Here is an 18,197-nt window from a genome sequence, read left to right as displayed (position 1 = left end):
CCCAGTAACTTGTGTTCCTAATATGTTGCTGTATAGTCCAAGTCAGATTCCTGATGTATTGGCTATTGATAATAAGTTAGGCTACATCATTTTCTCCCATTTTTCTTGACCTCAAAGAGATTGTTTATGGTCATTGCCTTCTTTGCATGCTGTGTCAAAGGACACCAGCAAAACAAGGTTTTCCGAGCCAGTGACCCGTTAGTCATTAATGGTAGAAAGACAGTCAAAGTCTTGCAAGTGGTCAACGTGTCCTTACCCCACTTTTATATTTGCATCAGAAGCTGATGCAGACCTGCAGTCCTGCATAGATGCCTTCTGCAGTCTCAAGTGCCACAATGCCATACAACACCACTTAAAAGTGTCAAGTTGAAGATATATAAGCCACAAAGTCTGCCTGAAAGTGATTACTCTGTCACTAGTGAATCTGCAAAGTGAATTTGTTGTCTAAGCTATACCAGATGGTTAGTCCTAAATGTAGGCCTCAGTGTAAACCCTGCAGCAATGACATGACTAATACATAATGCTATAAGGCTACACCATTTGGAAAATAATTAGAGTTGGTCCTGGTGGTCCATATGCATGTAAGCATACGATGGACACAAACTACTACATTTGTAGAACTAATTAGATGTCAAAATTGGCATGCCAGCTACATTTTCAAAATCATGATGCGCCAAGAAAGCTTCTGAGAAAAGAGTGATGCTGGACTTTCACCTCAGTCTTCTAAATTGTGTTTGGATTGATATGATTGAGGCTCAATCTGGTAAGAATCTTGTAGTGTGTTTCCACCCTCAGGCACGTTCTTCTGGCTTGTTTATAACAGGGCGTCCTAGTCCTACGTCTTCATCCTGCTGTTCACTCTCTAGATTTTGTTGATCTGCCCGACGTCATATTGAGGTCCAACAGTTTAATTTAGTCTCTTTCTCAATCCTACAGGGGGTTTTGCTATCGTGTTCCTTGTGCGAACAAATCAAGGAGTGCGTTGTGCCCTGAAGAGGATGTATGTCAACAATGAGCATGACCTGCAGGTGTGCAAGCGAGAGATTCAGATAATGGTGAGTTGCTTGGTTAGAAAACTTGTTTTTTTCCCACACTGTGCTCATGTGGTTTTTGTGGAGATCAAAGAGTCAAATAAGGACGCAAAAACAAAATGCGGAAATACCAAGTATATGTCAAGCACATGGCACAAATGAATGCAGAATGATTTGTATCCGCAACCCGCCATTTGAAAAAAATTGTGGTATATTTTCAATATTTTCCACACAAGTATGTCCATTTGCATAGCTTAACCATATTCACCGTCCTTAAACTTGTTTGGAGTTGGCAAGGTCATATTTTTAGATGTAAATATATGTATGAATCTCCATCTGTTTGTGTGAATACTTTTTAGACTCTTCTTGCGCCTGCAAATTCTAGGAACCCACAAACGCTAGATGCGTTAAGCTAACCAGAATAACCACGAAAAAGGCCCTCTAGCCTTCAAAATAACACTGCAAAAGTTGAAACGTGTAAAAATATATATTTTTATCGTCATTTATTTTTATTTATTCATCAAACCCAATAATAATGAGCTTGGATTAATGTTTGATGTCATAATAATGTAGAAAATACCACAAAGCTTTGTGTTTTGAACACTACCTCACTAATAGCTGTGCTTTGTGGTCTGTTTGTTTTTTGAGGGATAATTAAGAGAAAATCTATGAAAATCAGGTGAGAGGAGGCCTAAATACTTCATTTGTATCATTGGAATAGTTGGGAGGAAAGTTTTTAATGAGAATATTGGATTTGCCCTTACTTGTTTAAAGTTACTCTTACACTTTACATCAGCTGAGTCATCATTATCAGTGTCATATATTAAAAATTGTTGAACACCCTTATCATCCAGTTCTACCTTTGGCAGCCTCTGTCTTTTAGATGTCAATCGGGCAAGTTTAGCTTCCACTAGTAAGGAATTACTTTTTCTACCAACTACAATGCAGCATCAGGGACGATTCCCTCCATTCCTTCCAGTTCTCTGGTATTCAGCAGAATGCTGAAGATGTACATCACCAGTTCGTACTGTTTATCTCTGGTAATGGACATACTGTTGTTTACAAATGTCACTTGACTGCTGCATTAGATGACTTTTGCATGCTGTTATGATACGCAAATCTAAATTCGTATTATCTGCCAATCCTTTCATGATTCTCCAGCAGTGCAACAAGTACAAGTGCTGATGCTGTCTCCATTGAAGATATGCAAACCGCCTTCAACAACAATGTAGACCTGTCACCGTTGATCTGAATTGGGGATCTGTTAAAGCTAAATAACTCCTATCTTTGTTCCTCAATACCTCAAGGAAGTCTTCAACAGCACCTTGAGTATGTTCTTCACTAATCATAAAAGCAGCAGGAGTTGAAGCAAAAGGTGTGGATGAAGATGAGTTTACAATTATCTCAGAACACAAAATGCTTTTCAACTGCTTTTTAAAACATCTTATAATTTTACCCTGAATGATTCCACCGGTGGCATCACAGGATGCAGCGCTGTTTTCAATTATGTCATGCCCAGTTCTGACTCCTCCTTCATTAAAATATATATCCTTTAGTAGGGCAACTTCAGTGCACTGATTTTTTTAGTATCACTAGTTGAGTTTGAGGTCCTGCCATAATGTTTCTGCTTGGGCTTAATTGTTAGTGTGTTGTTAAGGTACAGGTGTATAGGAGTATTTTGATAATACATTTTGTAAAGCAACAATAAAGGGTGAATTGTGGAGTGTCCAATTTAGCATGTGTTCAGTATGGCTGTTGCACAGTGAAATAGTTAAAAATGGTGCATATTATGGTGTTTTTCATCATTATTATAACATCAAACATAAATTTGAGTTCTCTTTTATTGGGTTTGATGATTAAATTCAAATAAATTAGCTTAAATCTACATTTTTACACATTTAAACATTCGCCTTTTATTTTGAAGGCTGAATACTCAAACCATAAGTCTTATCCATGTTTTTTTCTGGCTAGCTTTGTGCATCTCGCATTTGTGGATTCCTTGGTGGCTCCACACAAATAGATGGAGATTCACAGGTGAAAATATTAAAACATGATATGTTAATTAAAATTTAAAAGCATCACAGATTTTTTTTACATATTTACAAATCAGTTTACAGATGCTGGATTACAGATATAAATCACTCTGTGTTTATTTGTGCAGTGTGTTGTAAACATGCGGTGTCTGACTGATGTATTTCTCCATCATGTGACATTTGTTTTTTCTTTGTTTGATCTCTGTAGTTTTCTCTCAAATTGAAAGACCTCTCTCCCTTCCTCTCTTTCTCTCCCTTCCTCTCTCTTTCTCTCTCTCTTTCGCTCTCCGTCTCTCTCTCTCACACACACCCCTTCACCTCAGCTGCAGTACTTGACATTTTTCGATTACCTAATAGATTACTGATTTTAGATCTCCATTGCAGCACCCTCTGCAGGTGATGACCTGACACTGCATCCCAACACAGTCTGACCAGCCACATATTTTTGCTGCTGTTCCACTGCAGAAATTCTACAAATGGGTTATATGGCATCAAAATCCTTTGTAGCCTTTTGCCACACAAGTATTTAAAGATTTGCTCCCGGTCTTAGGTCCATCTGGTGTTACCTCTGTAATTCTCTTTCCTCTGTGGCATTGTTTCTGATTCATTCAAAGTTCCAATTATCAAATCATTATTAAAGAGGTCCAACCTCAACCTTGAATGTCTGAAAAACTACAGACAATTTTTCCATTTTCCATTCATCTCAAAAATACTAGAAAAAGCTGTAGTCCAGCAGCATGCTTACTTTCCTAATTAAAAAAAATATCTGTAACATCTTCTCAAATGGCTTCAGACCACAGCGCAGCATTAAGGCTGCTCTAATAAAAGTAATGAATAATCTGATATTAGCCCTGCACTGTATCATTTCTTGTTTTGCTTAATTTAACAGCTGTCTTCGATACTGTTGGTCATGACATGCTCCTGGACCATTTAGAAAGTCTTGTTGGTGTCTGCAGTACTGCTCTTAACTGGTTTTGCTTATACCTGTCTGATTGCGACACCTGCATGCCTGCTTTAAATTCTATTTTGGCATCCCACAGCTTTCTGTTCTAGGGCCTCTCTCATTTTTACTTTGCATTCCTCCTCAGTAATGTTATCCATAAATGTGACATTCTTTTTCACTCTCATGCAGATGAGACACGACTTAACTTAGAAATCAAATCTGGTGATGTAATGCAGCTAAAAACATAAAAACCTGTATCTTAGATATCAAATGATGGATAACTAACAACTCTCTTCTCGTTTAGTTCTACAAAACTGAATTGTTTATCTTAGACCCTAGGAAGCACTGATAACTCCGTTATCAGACTTCTCTCGTTTTTAAATGGCTTCACTTCAAAGGCACCTGTCAAACATTTGGCAATTATCTTTGGTCCAGACTTTGACAATCACATCAAGGTAATATCTAAACTGGAAAATCTTCACCTAAGACATATCACCAGGATTAGCCATTGCTTCTCTTTTACTGATTGCAGAAATTGATCCATTGTTTTGTTTCTTCCAGAATTAACTACAGCCATGCAATACTCTCTGACTGAGAGACTGACAACTTATTCAAAACTCAGAAGCCAGAATACTCAGACGAACCTGAAACCTGATCATATTAAACTGGTTTTAGTCTCTTTCCACCAGCTGTCCTACTTCTAACGTACAAAATATTACATGCCCTCGCCCCCACAATACATCTCTGATTTACTGTAAGCCTATACACAAACTCTCTGATCAAAGAATGAAGTAGCCTACTTATTGTCATTTTCCAGGACTGAAAGAAAACAGCTGGGATCAGACCCTTTTCCCCACTGGGCCCCTTTCACTTAGAACAAGGTTCCTGCCACTGTTGGTGGTTCAGACACTGTCTCAGTGTTTAAATCTTAACCCTGTATTTAGCACAGTTTGCAATCTTCTGCACCTAAACCACCACCTTACCATCTATTCCATTATTTTTGTTTCTTTTCTGGCAGCATGCCATTTACTTTCTGCTCCTGTAAACTAACACACACACACACAAACACACACTGTGCAGCAGCATAATTGTCGTTTTTGATTGAAACCTTAGCTGTTATGCACAGTCCTTCTAATTAATGTTCTCGAATGTGTGTTTGTGCTCTTGCAGAAAGATCTAGTCGGTCACAAGAACATCGTTGGTTACCTGGACTCGAGTATCACAGCTATGGGAGGAAGAGAAGTATGGGAGGTTCTCATACTTATGGACTACTGCAAGGGTGAGTGCTGAATGGAAAATGGGGGGATGGGGGCAACCAAATGTTTTGAGGACTGAAAGTGTTTCAATTTCAGAATTAATTTGTATTCCATTGCTGTTGAGCTTGTTAAGTAACAACAGAAACAAAGCCACACCTGCTGAGAGTTTGGCTGTAAGTGCACACATCTAACATGGCTGAATATCCAGACTTGGAGGTGTTCTTCATTGGCCATACTTTGTGTAGGGAAGTTAACTGCTGTTTTTTTTTCCTTGACTCTAGCCAGAAGCTTAGGGAGAACCTATCAAGACTCATTATACAGAGGAGAGTCATACTGTAAATAAGTTGAAATGTCCAGTATCCATTGATTGGCTATTGCCATGTGGGAGAGAAAAAAAAAAAATTATTATAAATTTGGCGTAATTGCAACATAACTGGCTGTCAAACTACTCCTCTCTGGATAAAACCTTTTCATCTCAGGGAAAGTATTTTTTTTTTAGCATTGAATAAATTAAAGTACCAAAATAACAACAGGCATTTGATGTGGTATAGTCACTTCTGTTATTATCTTTTGTCTGCAGGCATCTGCACTTTGAACAATTGGCTTGGTAAAATAGCTGCAGTGCCATAAATCATAAATGTGTAACATCACAGTGACTATTAAACTATTTAGCTTCATCATACAACACTGCATAAACTGGTATGAGAAAATGCAGAATAGCTTGAATGCTAAAACATTAGCTGTGCTTTTTCTCTTTGCAAATTAAATATTCTTCTCATAGTCAATGACTTTGGGCTTCCATTTGAGTGCTGAACCCACATCTTGATGTGAATTATAGACTGTTGCACTTGGCAGTGCGCACCAGTTTGAGGCTAGAGCCTCGTGAACATGAACAATCTATGGTTGCTGCACAGATATGTACTCTCACTACGCCAGAAATGAATAATGTTTTCCTTTGCATTTGCCTCCCAGTTTTAGAAAATATGCTGGAAGGTCAGGTCACCTGGGAGGTAAATATAAAACCAGGAACTGTGTAGTGGTTCATAGCTTTGTACTTTTTCATCTTTAGTTCTGCTGGCCAACTTCCAGTCTGTCCCTACCTTAGACAGATTTTGTCCCGTTCACTTTATTCTAACGTCTCTGCTGAAGTAGGCTTGATAACTATATCCCACTTGAGGGCACTCTCTCCACATATTTCATATAATATCCCACTCCAGTAGACAAAGTAAATGTTGTTGGACATGATGTTGAAAGAGATTTGCATTTGGGAGCCTCTCAGCACAGCCCAATTGTTAAAGTTGATACTGTTGCATGTTTGATTAAGAAAAAAGATTCTGCAGTTGTTATTTTAAGAAGAGGTTTTATGCAGGCTGTTTAGTAGCTATAAAGGTACAAAAGGTAAAAAAAAAAACAGTCTGGGTAGAAATCACTGTCTTCATTAAGGTTCATGTATATCTACATCCATAAACGCATAATTAAGAGATGCTGGATAGCAACTTCAACAAAAGTCAAGAGTCTGCATGCTGGTATATTCCCTGTAGTGGTATTATTCCTACATACAACTTAAAGCATTTAAATGTCAAACCAGAGTCTATGCAGCATTTCAGAATCCACATTTGCATGTTTCATATTGTTGCTGTTGGGTGAAAACCTTGCAACTCCAACTAAAAACAGACTGTTGTTCTTAGCTCCTGCAAAGTTTGGCATTTTGGAGATACAAGGTTTTCACTCGACAACAATGTGTTGAATTGACTTTGGTCTGGAACTTCAACATGTTCAGGTATTCCAAAACCTTTAATTTACCCAAATGGCCTCTATTTGGCCCCCGGTCAAATAAATGAGGTTCTACTATGTCAGGTATAAGATTATGTAAATGTGATATCTAAAAATGGTGTCGTATTACACTTTTTGGTACCTCCATCCTATTTCCACAGATGGAAATGAATATTATAAGTAATTATGTTATGACTACTCCACATGAGCATGTAACTACAGGGTCAACATTTCCGTAATGGCAAGGAAAATTTGGATGTGGGGAAGTGATCTAGTAACTGGAGAAGGTCCTCCTTCTCTCTCTCACTTCCATTCTTGTGGTAGAAAAAACTCAATATGAAAATATCAAAATTAAGTATTACCATGCAGGAAGATAGCCCAGGAAAGATTTCCGTTCTTATTCCATCTGAGACTCTAGTCTATTGATTTACTGCTATTTTTAAAGTATCATGGTTAGGCAAAACCAGAACATTAAGCAGAGCTATACAGCAGCGGACAGTTAGTAAAAATGTTCATCAGGAAAGATTACAAACAGCAAACACTGTGCTGTTTGTATCTATCTTTTCTGATGAAAACATAATATGATGCTACGGTACTGAATCTTCAGTCATAGAGAAAGTTGTGTTTAAATGTGACAAATTCCTCTCACTTGAACAACAGCGGCAAGGCAGTAACCAGTGACATCACCTAGTCAGAAAACAGTTGATCTACTTGCAGTCTCACTAGTCACCAGCAGAGGCAGACGCATCTTCCCGCTCTTCACTGACTTCTCTTGTTGGGAGAAACCATATCTCCGCATGCCTGTTTAATGTGACAGCTTCAGCATGGCCAGTTAGAAATGCTACACATTGGGTACATATCCTCTTTTATTTGACGTTTTGCAGTCAAGCAATTTATTTGTAAACAATTACTGACTTACTAATGATTAAGATTCTTTTTAACCAGAGATAATGGAAATCCTATGGAGTAATTACATATTTTTCTTTTTTGTTGCTATGGCAATGGTCTTTGTATTCAAAAAGGAAGGAGAGCAAAGCTGTGGCAACTGGAGGGATGGAGTAGTGTTGGCAGCAATTTTCAACTGTATTTTTTTCAGCTATATGATCATTTTTCTATCATGCAGCCCGATAATAATAATGGAATAACGGATACAATTAAAAATACCATCAGATACCACTGAAGTTGACCTCCCCTATGGCTGCTATATATTGGATCTTATGTTTTTGCAGGGGGGCAGGTGGTCAATTTGATGAATCAAAGGCTGCAGACTGGCTTCACAGAGGCTGAGGTGCTACAAATCTTCTGTGACACCTCTGATGCCGTTTCTCGCCTGCACCAGCGCAAGACACCTATCATCCACAGAGACCTCAAGGTGAAACATTTTGCCACTTGTGTCCTCTATCACACCACACCCTATGTCCTTATTCTTGTATTGGTTTCTTATAGAAATACTATAGTCTACACATAGCTTAAAAACTACATACTGGGAAAATACTACTTATTGGGAAGTAATCACAGGCTGTTCTCTTTGGGCCAGATTCAGACTGTTTAGAGTTATGTCTTTCATGGACTGAGATCCACATGTTTGAGCCGTTCCTATTCAGACTTGAACAATTCAACATGCACACCGAAGATTTTGGCGTGCCTTCACTTGTGCACAGGTTCATATAAAACCTTGGCTTCTTTTTCCTTTCCACTGGTACGGTGGAAAATCAGGCCATGGTAATTTCTCCTTTTCGGCACATTGAGATTGAATTGTCAACATGCCCTCGGTACATTCACGGGACAGAACATAATGTGACAGTGCATGCAATGTCACCGCTCCCTGCAATCAACTCAACCCACCAAATCCCTGGCCCAACCAACTCAGAAGCCAGTGCCTCTGCATCCATAACGACGGTGCACAGTCAATGAGCGTCCGCTCCCACACCAAGTAACAGCAGGGTGAAATCGGTTTCCCCTTCTATCTCCCTGCAACTCCATTTTCACAAAAGATCATCAAACACATAACAATAATCCACTGTATCTTCCACTTTATTAAAATTCACAAAGAAAGAATAACTCTCAAACAAACTCTCACCAAAGTCACTCTGCTCTCCTGTCTCTTCTGTCACTTCCTGGTTGTGCCAAACAGATGAACACGTTCCAGGTTCCCTAATATGAGATGCACTGGGGGGGCGGCAGCACTCACACTCCCAAATAGTACAAACCCAGTTAAACCATCAAAAACCTTGTTAAAGAGGAACAAGAGACACTCGTCAAGGTTTACTGTTGTTAAAACCCATAAATATTTTAAAAGCATAAATAATTCATGCTTTTAAAACTGCTTTAAAATGCCTAATTAATCCTCTTCACTCCTGGGGCTACTGAGGTGCGGCATGAGGTCCGTGGTTCAACCTTGAGAGGTGAAGTTCTTGTTTGAACCATTTTATTTAATGCTACGGCTTATTGTTTAGGGATTAATCCTCATTTATTATTTTAGTTAACTGGTGCTTTTGAAACAAGTTGAATCAGTTTATTTCTTATCATTTTTTTTGCAGAATGTCTTGAACTGTTTGGCCAAATTGATTTTTGTCCCTTTTTCCATAACAATAATGTTTTGTGTGAATAAACCCCCTTGCACCTTGTCCCTGTGCGCTGTGCCATCCTTCCCACTGTGTTTACTTATGTTGTTCATAGCAGACAACAGTCTGTGTCTTAGAGGTCACAGGTGTGACACATAACCTTTAGAAAATGCTTTATAAAATCTGAAGTGATTTTGGCTATTCTGCATTTTTGCTTATAAAAAATCGATTTTCGATCGATAAGTTTTACACAATAAGATGAGTTTCTTAATGACAGCTACATTCTATTCAACTCACTGACAAGCAACTCCCCAGTTGCATTGCTCACATTGCAAACACGTGTTATGGCCACATCTTCATCACTTACCAGTTGAATGTTCATGGAACGCTGTCTGTTCCTATTCCTGTAAAGCCGTTCTTGTGCGCTTGGCACCCTGGTGCTTATATGTGTACAGCTGATGGCAACTACAATGTTTGGAAAGCCTGCAACACAATGGAGTCTGCTGTTGATTGTGTGTTTTTGCACTACAGTGTCTGGACAGTGTGCATACAGTATATTCTTTGACATGTCACTCATTGCTACTAATAATTGTGACAGGTAGGATTTAAAGTTGCGCGTCTTAGCTGGAGTGACACAGGAGGCATGTCTGCTCATCCATCATCTTTCTTCAATAGACGACACAGCACAGTGATCAAAGCGCTACCTATGCGTAAACGCTGGATATACTGGCCGCCTGTTCATCACATTTAAATGATTTCTTGGCACTCTCCATGCACCCTGGTAATGCCGTCTCCTTTGATGATCTGTTGTGAACCAATTGTGTGTGAGTTGAAGCTGTGTATGAGTATGGGTCAGACTAATAAGGGGAGAGAGGACACAGTCAAATTACATAACATTACATATTCATCATCTCAAGTGCGCATCATGCAGGAGGCCGCTTCTCCTCGTGCAAAACTGCAGGGTTTGAATTGGCACGCACCACTGTGCAGCGCTTAAGTCAAAGTCTGGATTGGGCCCTTTATTTTTAACCCAGTGTCATCCTCAACCAAAACTGCTTTATTCTCTGCCTGGCTATGTTTGAGTCTCATCTATTATGTATCTGCAGGTGGAGAACATCCTCTTGCATGACAAGGGTCATTATGTGCTGTGTGACTTTGGCAGCGCCACCAACAAGTTCCAGAGCCCACAGACCGAAGGAGTGGCCACTGTGGAGGAAGAAATCAAAAAGTTTGTGCCTCTTAGCATCTTTTTTGGTGATAGTTGTAGCTTTCTTTCAGTCATCACTTCTTTGAGGTAATGCAGCACAGAAATTGGCAGGATATGTTTTATTAATGCGTGACCTTGTGATTACTGTGGACTTATTGAGTTTGTCCCAGTTTCTCACCTCATTTTTATTTGGTCAGCACAGCACTGCTGAAAATCTTTTGTGCAAAAGAAGTTCTGCTTGCTGCAAAATCACATTTGTTACTGCTAAAATCACCATTTAGTGAAACATTTGTACCTTGCATGCCTCATCTATGTTGATCAAGCCCAGCAGACATCCTTCAATTTCAAATGAAAAATTCCATCACTGCTGCATTGCTGTGTTGCATTTGAATGTTGTAGGTGCTTTGTGTGTTGGGGGAAGCATTGACAAATCCATGTACCAACTTCATGTAACTTTGTTTGCTGTGTTTTTGCTAGCTTTCTGAGACGTTTTAATTACAATAACATTGTATCAGTGAATCAAAGTTGGAATCAAAATTGTGTTGTACCACGTGAATCAAAGTACTACTTAGCAGGCTAATACGAGAAAAAGATATATAGTTTATAAAATTGTTTTTTCTACTCTGTTGTAATATGTGCATATGTTGTTAATCCTGCTGCTGCCTCATCATTAGGATAACATCATCTTGCCTTGACTAATGCACTGCCCTATTCTTCTGGTTCAGTCGACAAGTCGTGGCACAGCTCCAGTTTGTTCAAAATTCTGCTGTCAGGTTATTGATAAAGACTAAACGCATGTTATGGGATTATGGTACTCCAGTTTTTGCTTCTTTATACTGATTGCCTGTTTTAAAAATGATTTTAAGACTTTTCCTATTACTTTTAAGACTTGGCTAGGTCTGGCCCCAAGCTAGATCTCAAATCTTTTGACCCTCTGTGAGCTGAAGCACAGCCTCAGTCCGGGCCCTCCAGTGGTGACAGGGCCTTTTCCATTCAAATACAAAATAACTGTTTATTATTTTGGCCAGGCTCATAGGCCAGTTTAGTTTACACATGCTTTATTAATTCAAATCCAACACACAACACCTGCATCGCAACATAATGCATCTGCTGTGCAATGATGCAGAAGTAACAGATTCTCTCCTTTTAAATGAATGAATTAATATCCATCAGAGCAAAATTACATTTTGTTCACACTTAATCTGTAATATACATTTATGTTGATGGAACAACTTGTACATGCAAGGACTGCATGACCCAAGAGTACTTACTACTGACCAGCTGTGGTTATTAATTATAGTATTAAGCAGTTCTGACACAGGTCACAATGAATGGTGAATATGCAGCTAATACTGTGAATGTTTTGTTATGTTAATTTTTTTTACCATAGCACAAATAGGTACTTTTCTTGTTTCTTTTCTTCATTATTTATTTCTGTCTTCTTTCAGGTACACAACTTTATCATATCGTGCCCCTGAGATGGTGAACCTCTACAACAACAAGGTTATCACTACTAAAGCAGATATCTGGGTGAGTGAAGTTAAGACTTTGACAACACCTTTTCCTGTGATAATCCTTATAGATTTATTATAGCCTCTGTTTGTTAGTGCCAAGCATTTGTGTTGTTGCGAGATATAATCAAAAACTTCCGCTGTCTAAGACTACTGTTTTAGTCATGAATAGATTTCCATGCTTTGTGCCCCAACTAGTGTGATTTCTTCCCAGCCAGAACTATTGGCTTCTCTTTTCGGCTGTTTAGAAGCTGCCTTTGTGGCCTGATGTAAGCCCTGATCACAAATCCCTACCTTCCTGGGTAAACTGGTAGTAGATATGGCTTGCCCTATTTTTACAGCCTCACTGTTTAGCCTCAGCTAACTCGGTGTATCAAAGGTTCTTCCTTTCATATGCCTCATCTACCACATTGTACCATACCATAGTGAACTCTACAAAGTCCATAGACGGTGTAGAACCAAAATAAAGGGAGGTTTAGGTGCTAATAATGCTATTCTTTTATGGCCACAAATTTTCCAGGATTGCTTCTGGGTTGTGAAGAAACCGTTTTTAAACCTTGTCCCAGCTGGTCTTTAGAGGAAAATGTGTATTTTTTTCTGTTACTTGTGTGATTTTTTTTTTGTTGACTTACTTTGTGTGTGTGTGTGTTTGTTTGCGTGTGTGTGTGTGTTTGTTTGTTTGTTTGTTTGTTTGTTTGTTTGCGTGCGTGTGTGTGTGTTTGGTGGATGGGGCATCCATGTGTTTGTCTTCTCCAGGCACTGGGCTGTTTGCTGTACAAGTTGTGCTTCTTCACTCTGCCCTTCGGCGAAAGCCAGGTGGCCATCTGTGATGGCAGCTTCACCATTCCAGATAACTCCCGCTACTCCTACGATCTTCACTGCCTCATCCGTTAGTCCTCCTTTTGCATTGATTCATGTTTTAAGTAACACCGGTTTCAGTCTTGCTCAGTACGGTTGTAGGTTTGGGTGTCACTATTGTCTAGTCGTACTTTTGTCGCTCTTTTCCACTTCCACTTCTTGAGTCTCACTCTCTTCTTCCTGCATGGTGTTTGTCAGGGTACATGCTGGAGCCAGACCCAGACAAAAGACCAGATATCTTCCAGGTGTCCCACTTTGCTTTTAAACTAGCTCAGCGGACTTGCCCTGTTCAGAATGTGAAGGTCAGTCTCTCTCAGCACTGGGGTCAACTGTGGTGGCATATTTGGGCCTGTCTGTCTTCCTTTTCTCTGGGGTTGATTCTCCTGTTGAATTCGGTGGGGCATGCCTTGGGTTCTGTGCCTGATCTACATAAACAGATGCCTTAATAACATCAGTAGAAACTTCCAGCTGCAAGAATCAGGAAGTTTCCACTGCACTGTGATGAATTTTGTGGTTTGAATGTGTTGTTACCTTGTCTTGTGAAATTTTGTCTGTGTACCAGTGGGGCGGGTTGTGCTGTGTTGTGGAATTTCTACATAGATTTCTGGTTTAAATGTGTGAAAGTTTGAAAAATACATTTTCCCTAAAGTAATTCATTATATCAAATGCTACCATCTGTTGACTCTTCTTACATGACTAAAGTAAATATGTACGACTTTAAAGTTTTTGCATTCTATTCCATAATCCAGAATTCTCCAATTCCTCCTAAACTTCCTGAGCCAATCAAAGCCAGTGAGGCTGCTGCAGCGAAGAAGAGCCAGACTCAGACTAAGCCCAGGTAAGCATGACCTGCTTCCATTATATTCCCTTTAAAGCTGTAGTAACACAAAGTGGGTGTGGGTCTGGTGGGTTTGGCAAACACGTATATGTATTATTACAGTCTTTTCAGAGGTTCTTCATAAATTGATCCCTCTCAATTAATTCTAACATTTTAAACATATATCATTGCTTAAAATCCTACAAATTTCCTCTTTAAGTTTCTCTAGTCATTGTTGTTTTATTAATTGTGGAAGAAGTTGGATCCAGCCAGTATTTTGATATGTGTGAGCTAATTATTTAAACACTGTTTGCCATGATTGACAAGAATGTCCTCATTTGTTCCCAGACTGACAGATCCAATTCCCACCACTGAAACCTCCATCACCCCTCGACAGAGGCCGAAAGCAGCCCATGCTCAGCCTACTGCCGGCATTCTGCCCATCCAGCCTGCTGCCCTCACCCCTCGCAAGCGGGCTAATATCCCTGCTGGAGCAGCTCAGCCCATAGGTGAGTGCAGTGCTCGGTCCTGATCCTCATGTCCCCACAGTTGTAATCAGAGGAGTACCACTCTGCTGAAGGAAGTGTAGGAGAAATTCTCCCTCTTTAACAATATTAGTAATCTGTCACAGCAATTCCAGTCTGTACCGATTCAGACCTTGACTTAAGTACCGCACAATGGTACTTAAGTTGTTTTTTTATGCCTGAGGCCCGGGATTATGGACGTGTAGACACAGGGTCACAGACAGATACAGACCGATAATGTATAATCTATCCTAATTATTTATTTAAATTTTCATGTGAAAAAAAGTTGCATGTTTCAGCTTTAAGAGAACATCAAAATAGATGGCATTACCAGGCCAAATCATTTAAATGTGCTGAGTTTAACAGACGCCTGTGCTCTTGGATAAGGCCTCGCTCACTGAGGTGTGCCATCTTTTGAACGACGATTTGCAGAGCTGCAAGAATCAGGAAGTTTCCACTGCACTGTGGTGGATCTTGTGTTGTGGTGTGAATGTGTCGTTACCTTGTCTGTGTGCCATTGGGCCGGGTAGTGCTGTGTTGTGGAGTTTCTATATAGATTTCGTGTGAAAGTTTGAAAAATAAATTTTCCCTTAAATAATTCATTATGTCAAATGATAACTTTAATGGCACCATCTGTTGACTCTTCTTACACGACTAAAGTAAATATGTAAGACTTTAAAGTTTTTGCATTCTATTCCATAATCCAATAATTCTGTAATTTCTTCTAAACTTCCTGAGCCAATCAAAGCCAGTGAGGCTGCTGCAGCGAAGAAGAGCCATCTTTTTCTCTATTTGTGCTCTACTATTCTGTCACTTAATGCTGATTCAGTTGATATCATTTTTTGTACCCGATACAAATCTCATTGATTTTTTTATCAGCGATTATAAAATCCTGTTTTATACATTTTGTTTACGCTAAGCATAATCTCAAATGTCCCCACAGAGATATTTGTGTTGTTTGATATTTACATTATTCTGCACAATGCTAAATGGAATGCAAAATATTTTCATGCTCTTGAGTAACAAGTAGTCTGTTCTTGTTCACCTCCCACAGGAGTCAGCCTAGACCTCTCTCAGCCAGCTGCAGCTCTCCAGTCGCAGAAGGCACAGACTTCAGCTCTGCCGCAGGCAGCTATCAGCCAGTCACAGAACAGCTCCAGTCAGGCTGTGGCTCAGCAGAAGCAGGTACATAAAGTCATGCTACACTAAATAACTGAAAGTTAGGGTAAATTAATACAAACAAATCTGTGTTGTCTTTTATCTGAAAAGGAAAACAAATGAATGCAGAAGGCAAATCTTCAGTAAACCTGTAATGCATATTAGGCTGTGCATGTGTGGGTGGGGACTGACATACAAATGGCTACCGTCACATGTTCAGTTGCTTTTGTGTCCTGAAGCACTCAGAGGATTATTCTTATCAGATGAACCTGGTTTCCAGATGTAAGGGTTTGGTGACAACAGATTGTGTCATCCATCTTTGTGTGATAGCCAGTGCAGCCAATAGCAGCTACAGGAGCAGAGATCACAACAGCAGGGGGAGGAGCGTCGTCCGTGACCAAGACTGACACCCAACCACAAGCCCAAGCACAGCCCACAGTTCAGCAACAGATCACATCTCCTTCTTTGGCCAGTCCCATCCCGCAGCAAGCAGCCCAGCCTCCATCTAGCCCAGCCCCACCCCAACGCCCAGCTCGACGTAAACAAGCTGGCCAGGCTCAGCAGCCCGCAGCTCAGCCTTCTCCCACCAAACCAGCCTCTGGTCAGCCATCTGCATCTCAGCAGCAACCTGTTCTCCAGCCGCAGATAACCCAGCCATCACCTGCCCAGGTGCAGTCCAGCTCCACTGAGATCAGCCAAAAAGCAGCTGAGATAGAGAAGACGGTAACTGGCCTGCTGCTAACCATCCAACTTCAAACACTGCCTGAACATCACCATCATTGTCGAGTTGTCAGAATGAATCATTTTCCCCATTCATTTGCTTTTGGACGAAATCTTTAACTAACTTGCATGGTCTTGAGTAACGTTTATGTCTTCCATCCATCTATCCGCCTATCCATCCATCCATGCATCCATCCGTTATCGTCCTGATGCCGTCAGCATTCAACGCTTGGCCTCATCTCCGTTTCTATTTCTTATCCCTAAGAATGTGTTTGCTTTCACCAAAATATTTGACTGTTTATAAATGAAAACTTACCAACATGGCTTGTTACCCCTCTGCTGTTGCTAACATTTAAATGCATGAATTTGGCTGTGAGACTTTCTGTGATTTTGTAATTTGTTGATCTACTGTCCTGTGCTTTCCTTGTCACTCCATGCCTCTTTCAACCAGAGTCAGACTCCACCTGCTTCCCCAAAGACTACTGAAGAGCGGGGCCAAAGGCGCGTCCCGGGTGACGCCACACAGATTGCTGTTACTGGAGGTCCAGTGAACGACTCCTCACAACAACCACAAGTAGCTACTGGAGATGCTGCCCTCAACCAGTAAGCGGCACATTTACTGGAGTAAAACCATGACCTCAAATGCACATTGGTTTGGTCACTGACCCTGTCACTATCAAATTGGACAAGATCTTAAATTCTGACATCCATCCAGAGGGACTCAAGTTCAGTTCTTTTCCTGTTTTTCTTTTCATTTATAATATAATTGTATGTGTTTTTTTCCTTCCCTCTAGATCACTCATTACAACTCACCCAAACATCCAGTCTGTTCAGCCCGGGGTTTGTGATGCAGGCCAGGACAGCAGCACAGTTGTGCCCGCTGCGCCTGCCTCTGGATCTGCCACCAACACCCCCACACAGCCTGCATGGAACCCTTTTGATGATGACAACTTCTCCAACCTCACTGCAGCGGACCTGTTAACCAATGACTTTGACAAAAAGCCTAATGGTAAGGTGTATGTGTGTGTGTGTGTGCACATCTCTGTGTGTGACTGTGCGTAGTATCTTAACGTGTAATAGACAGTAAGTAACATGGACTTTGTTTTTATCAGACATACCTTCAGAACCTGAGATAATGTCCTCTGAAGACTTAATACCCGGCTTGCAGGCCTCACCTGTTGAAAATACACTCCAGGAAACTGGTAAGGCAGACTATACCGTTAGACTGTTTTGGACATTTTGGAAAATTACCCCATTGCTGTCAGTTGAGGCTTTGATTTTATTATAGCACATTATTAAATGATTTTCTTGACAAAGTGCTGTTCTTTCCCCAGTTCATAATTTTCATCAACTGACATTGACATTAGCACAAGTGCAGCTTTGTTGGCGGCTCTGCATATTTCAACTTCTGCTTAATGGGCCATGTGCATAAATGTCTGCTGCCTGATCTGGTGTAAATCACTTCTCATCCATCATTTCACAATGATCACCTGTTAGGCAGCTTGTTGACATTAAAAGGTCTGCATTCAGTGACAATGACTGTTAAAACAAAGCAGATGTTTGGAGTGAAAATTGATCCAAAATACTAAATGTTTCTATAGACTTTGGCAAGGTAGCTCACACTGAGTTTGAAATCTCAAGTCTGAGCAGAGATAGTCAGGGTAAGAACTGACCTGGTGTTGTAGTTCAACATTCAGCAGGCTGTAACTTTATAGAGCTCAACGTACCATGGGAAGACATGGAAGATGAAGCATATGAAAGGAAGAAGCTTAGATACACTGAATTAGCAGCCAAGGCTGAAC

The 18,197-nt window shown here is 40.2% G+C and overlaps 1 protein-coding gene across 2 annotated transcripts in view; it reads left to right on the top strand.

The window, feature by feature from the left end:
• Window positions 1-18,197, top strand: part of aak1b (AP2 associated kinase 1b) — a 32,028-nt gene that overhangs the window by 1,750 nt on the left and 12,081 nt on the right. For both annotated transcript variants that reach the window (XM_078287024.1, XM_078287027.1), the window contains exons 2-14: window positions 937-1,055; window positions 5,178-5,286; window positions 8,266-8,408; window positions 10,707-10,828; window positions 12,256-12,337; window positions 13,075-13,207; window positions 13,375-13,478; window positions 13,926-14,014; window positions 14,342-14,502; window positions 15,572-15,702; window positions 16,847-16,998; window positions 17,190-17,404; window positions 17,508-17,597. In XM_078287024.1, coding sequence (XP_078143150.1) covers window positions 937-1,055; window positions 5,178-5,286; window positions 8,266-8,408; window positions 10,707-10,828; window positions 12,256-12,337; window positions 13,075-13,207; window positions 13,375-13,478; window positions 13,926-14,014; window positions 14,342-14,502; window positions 15,572-15,702; window positions 16,847-16,998; window positions 17,190-17,404; window positions 17,508-17,597 — 1,650 coding nt within the window. The remainder of the gene's footprint in view (window positions 1-936; window positions 1,056-5,177; window positions 5,287-8,265; window positions 8,409-10,706; window positions 10,829-12,255; window positions 12,338-13,074; window positions 13,208-13,374; window positions 13,479-13,925; window positions 14,015-14,341; window positions 14,503-15,571; window positions 15,703-16,846; window positions 16,999-17,189; window positions 17,405-17,507; window positions 17,598-18,197) is intronic.

This window comes from Centroberyx gerrardi, chromosome 2 (assembly GCF_048128805.1).
Source record: "Centroberyx gerrardi isolate f3 chromosome 2, fCenGer3.hap1.cur.20231027, whole genome shotgun sequence".
Classification (NCBI taxonomy): Eukaryota; Metazoa; Chordata; class Actinopteri; order Beryciformes; family Berycidae; genus Centroberyx; species Centroberyx gerrardi.
Note: the sequence above shows the minus strand (reverse complement) of the source record. Positions and strands in the feature narration are given on the sequence as shown.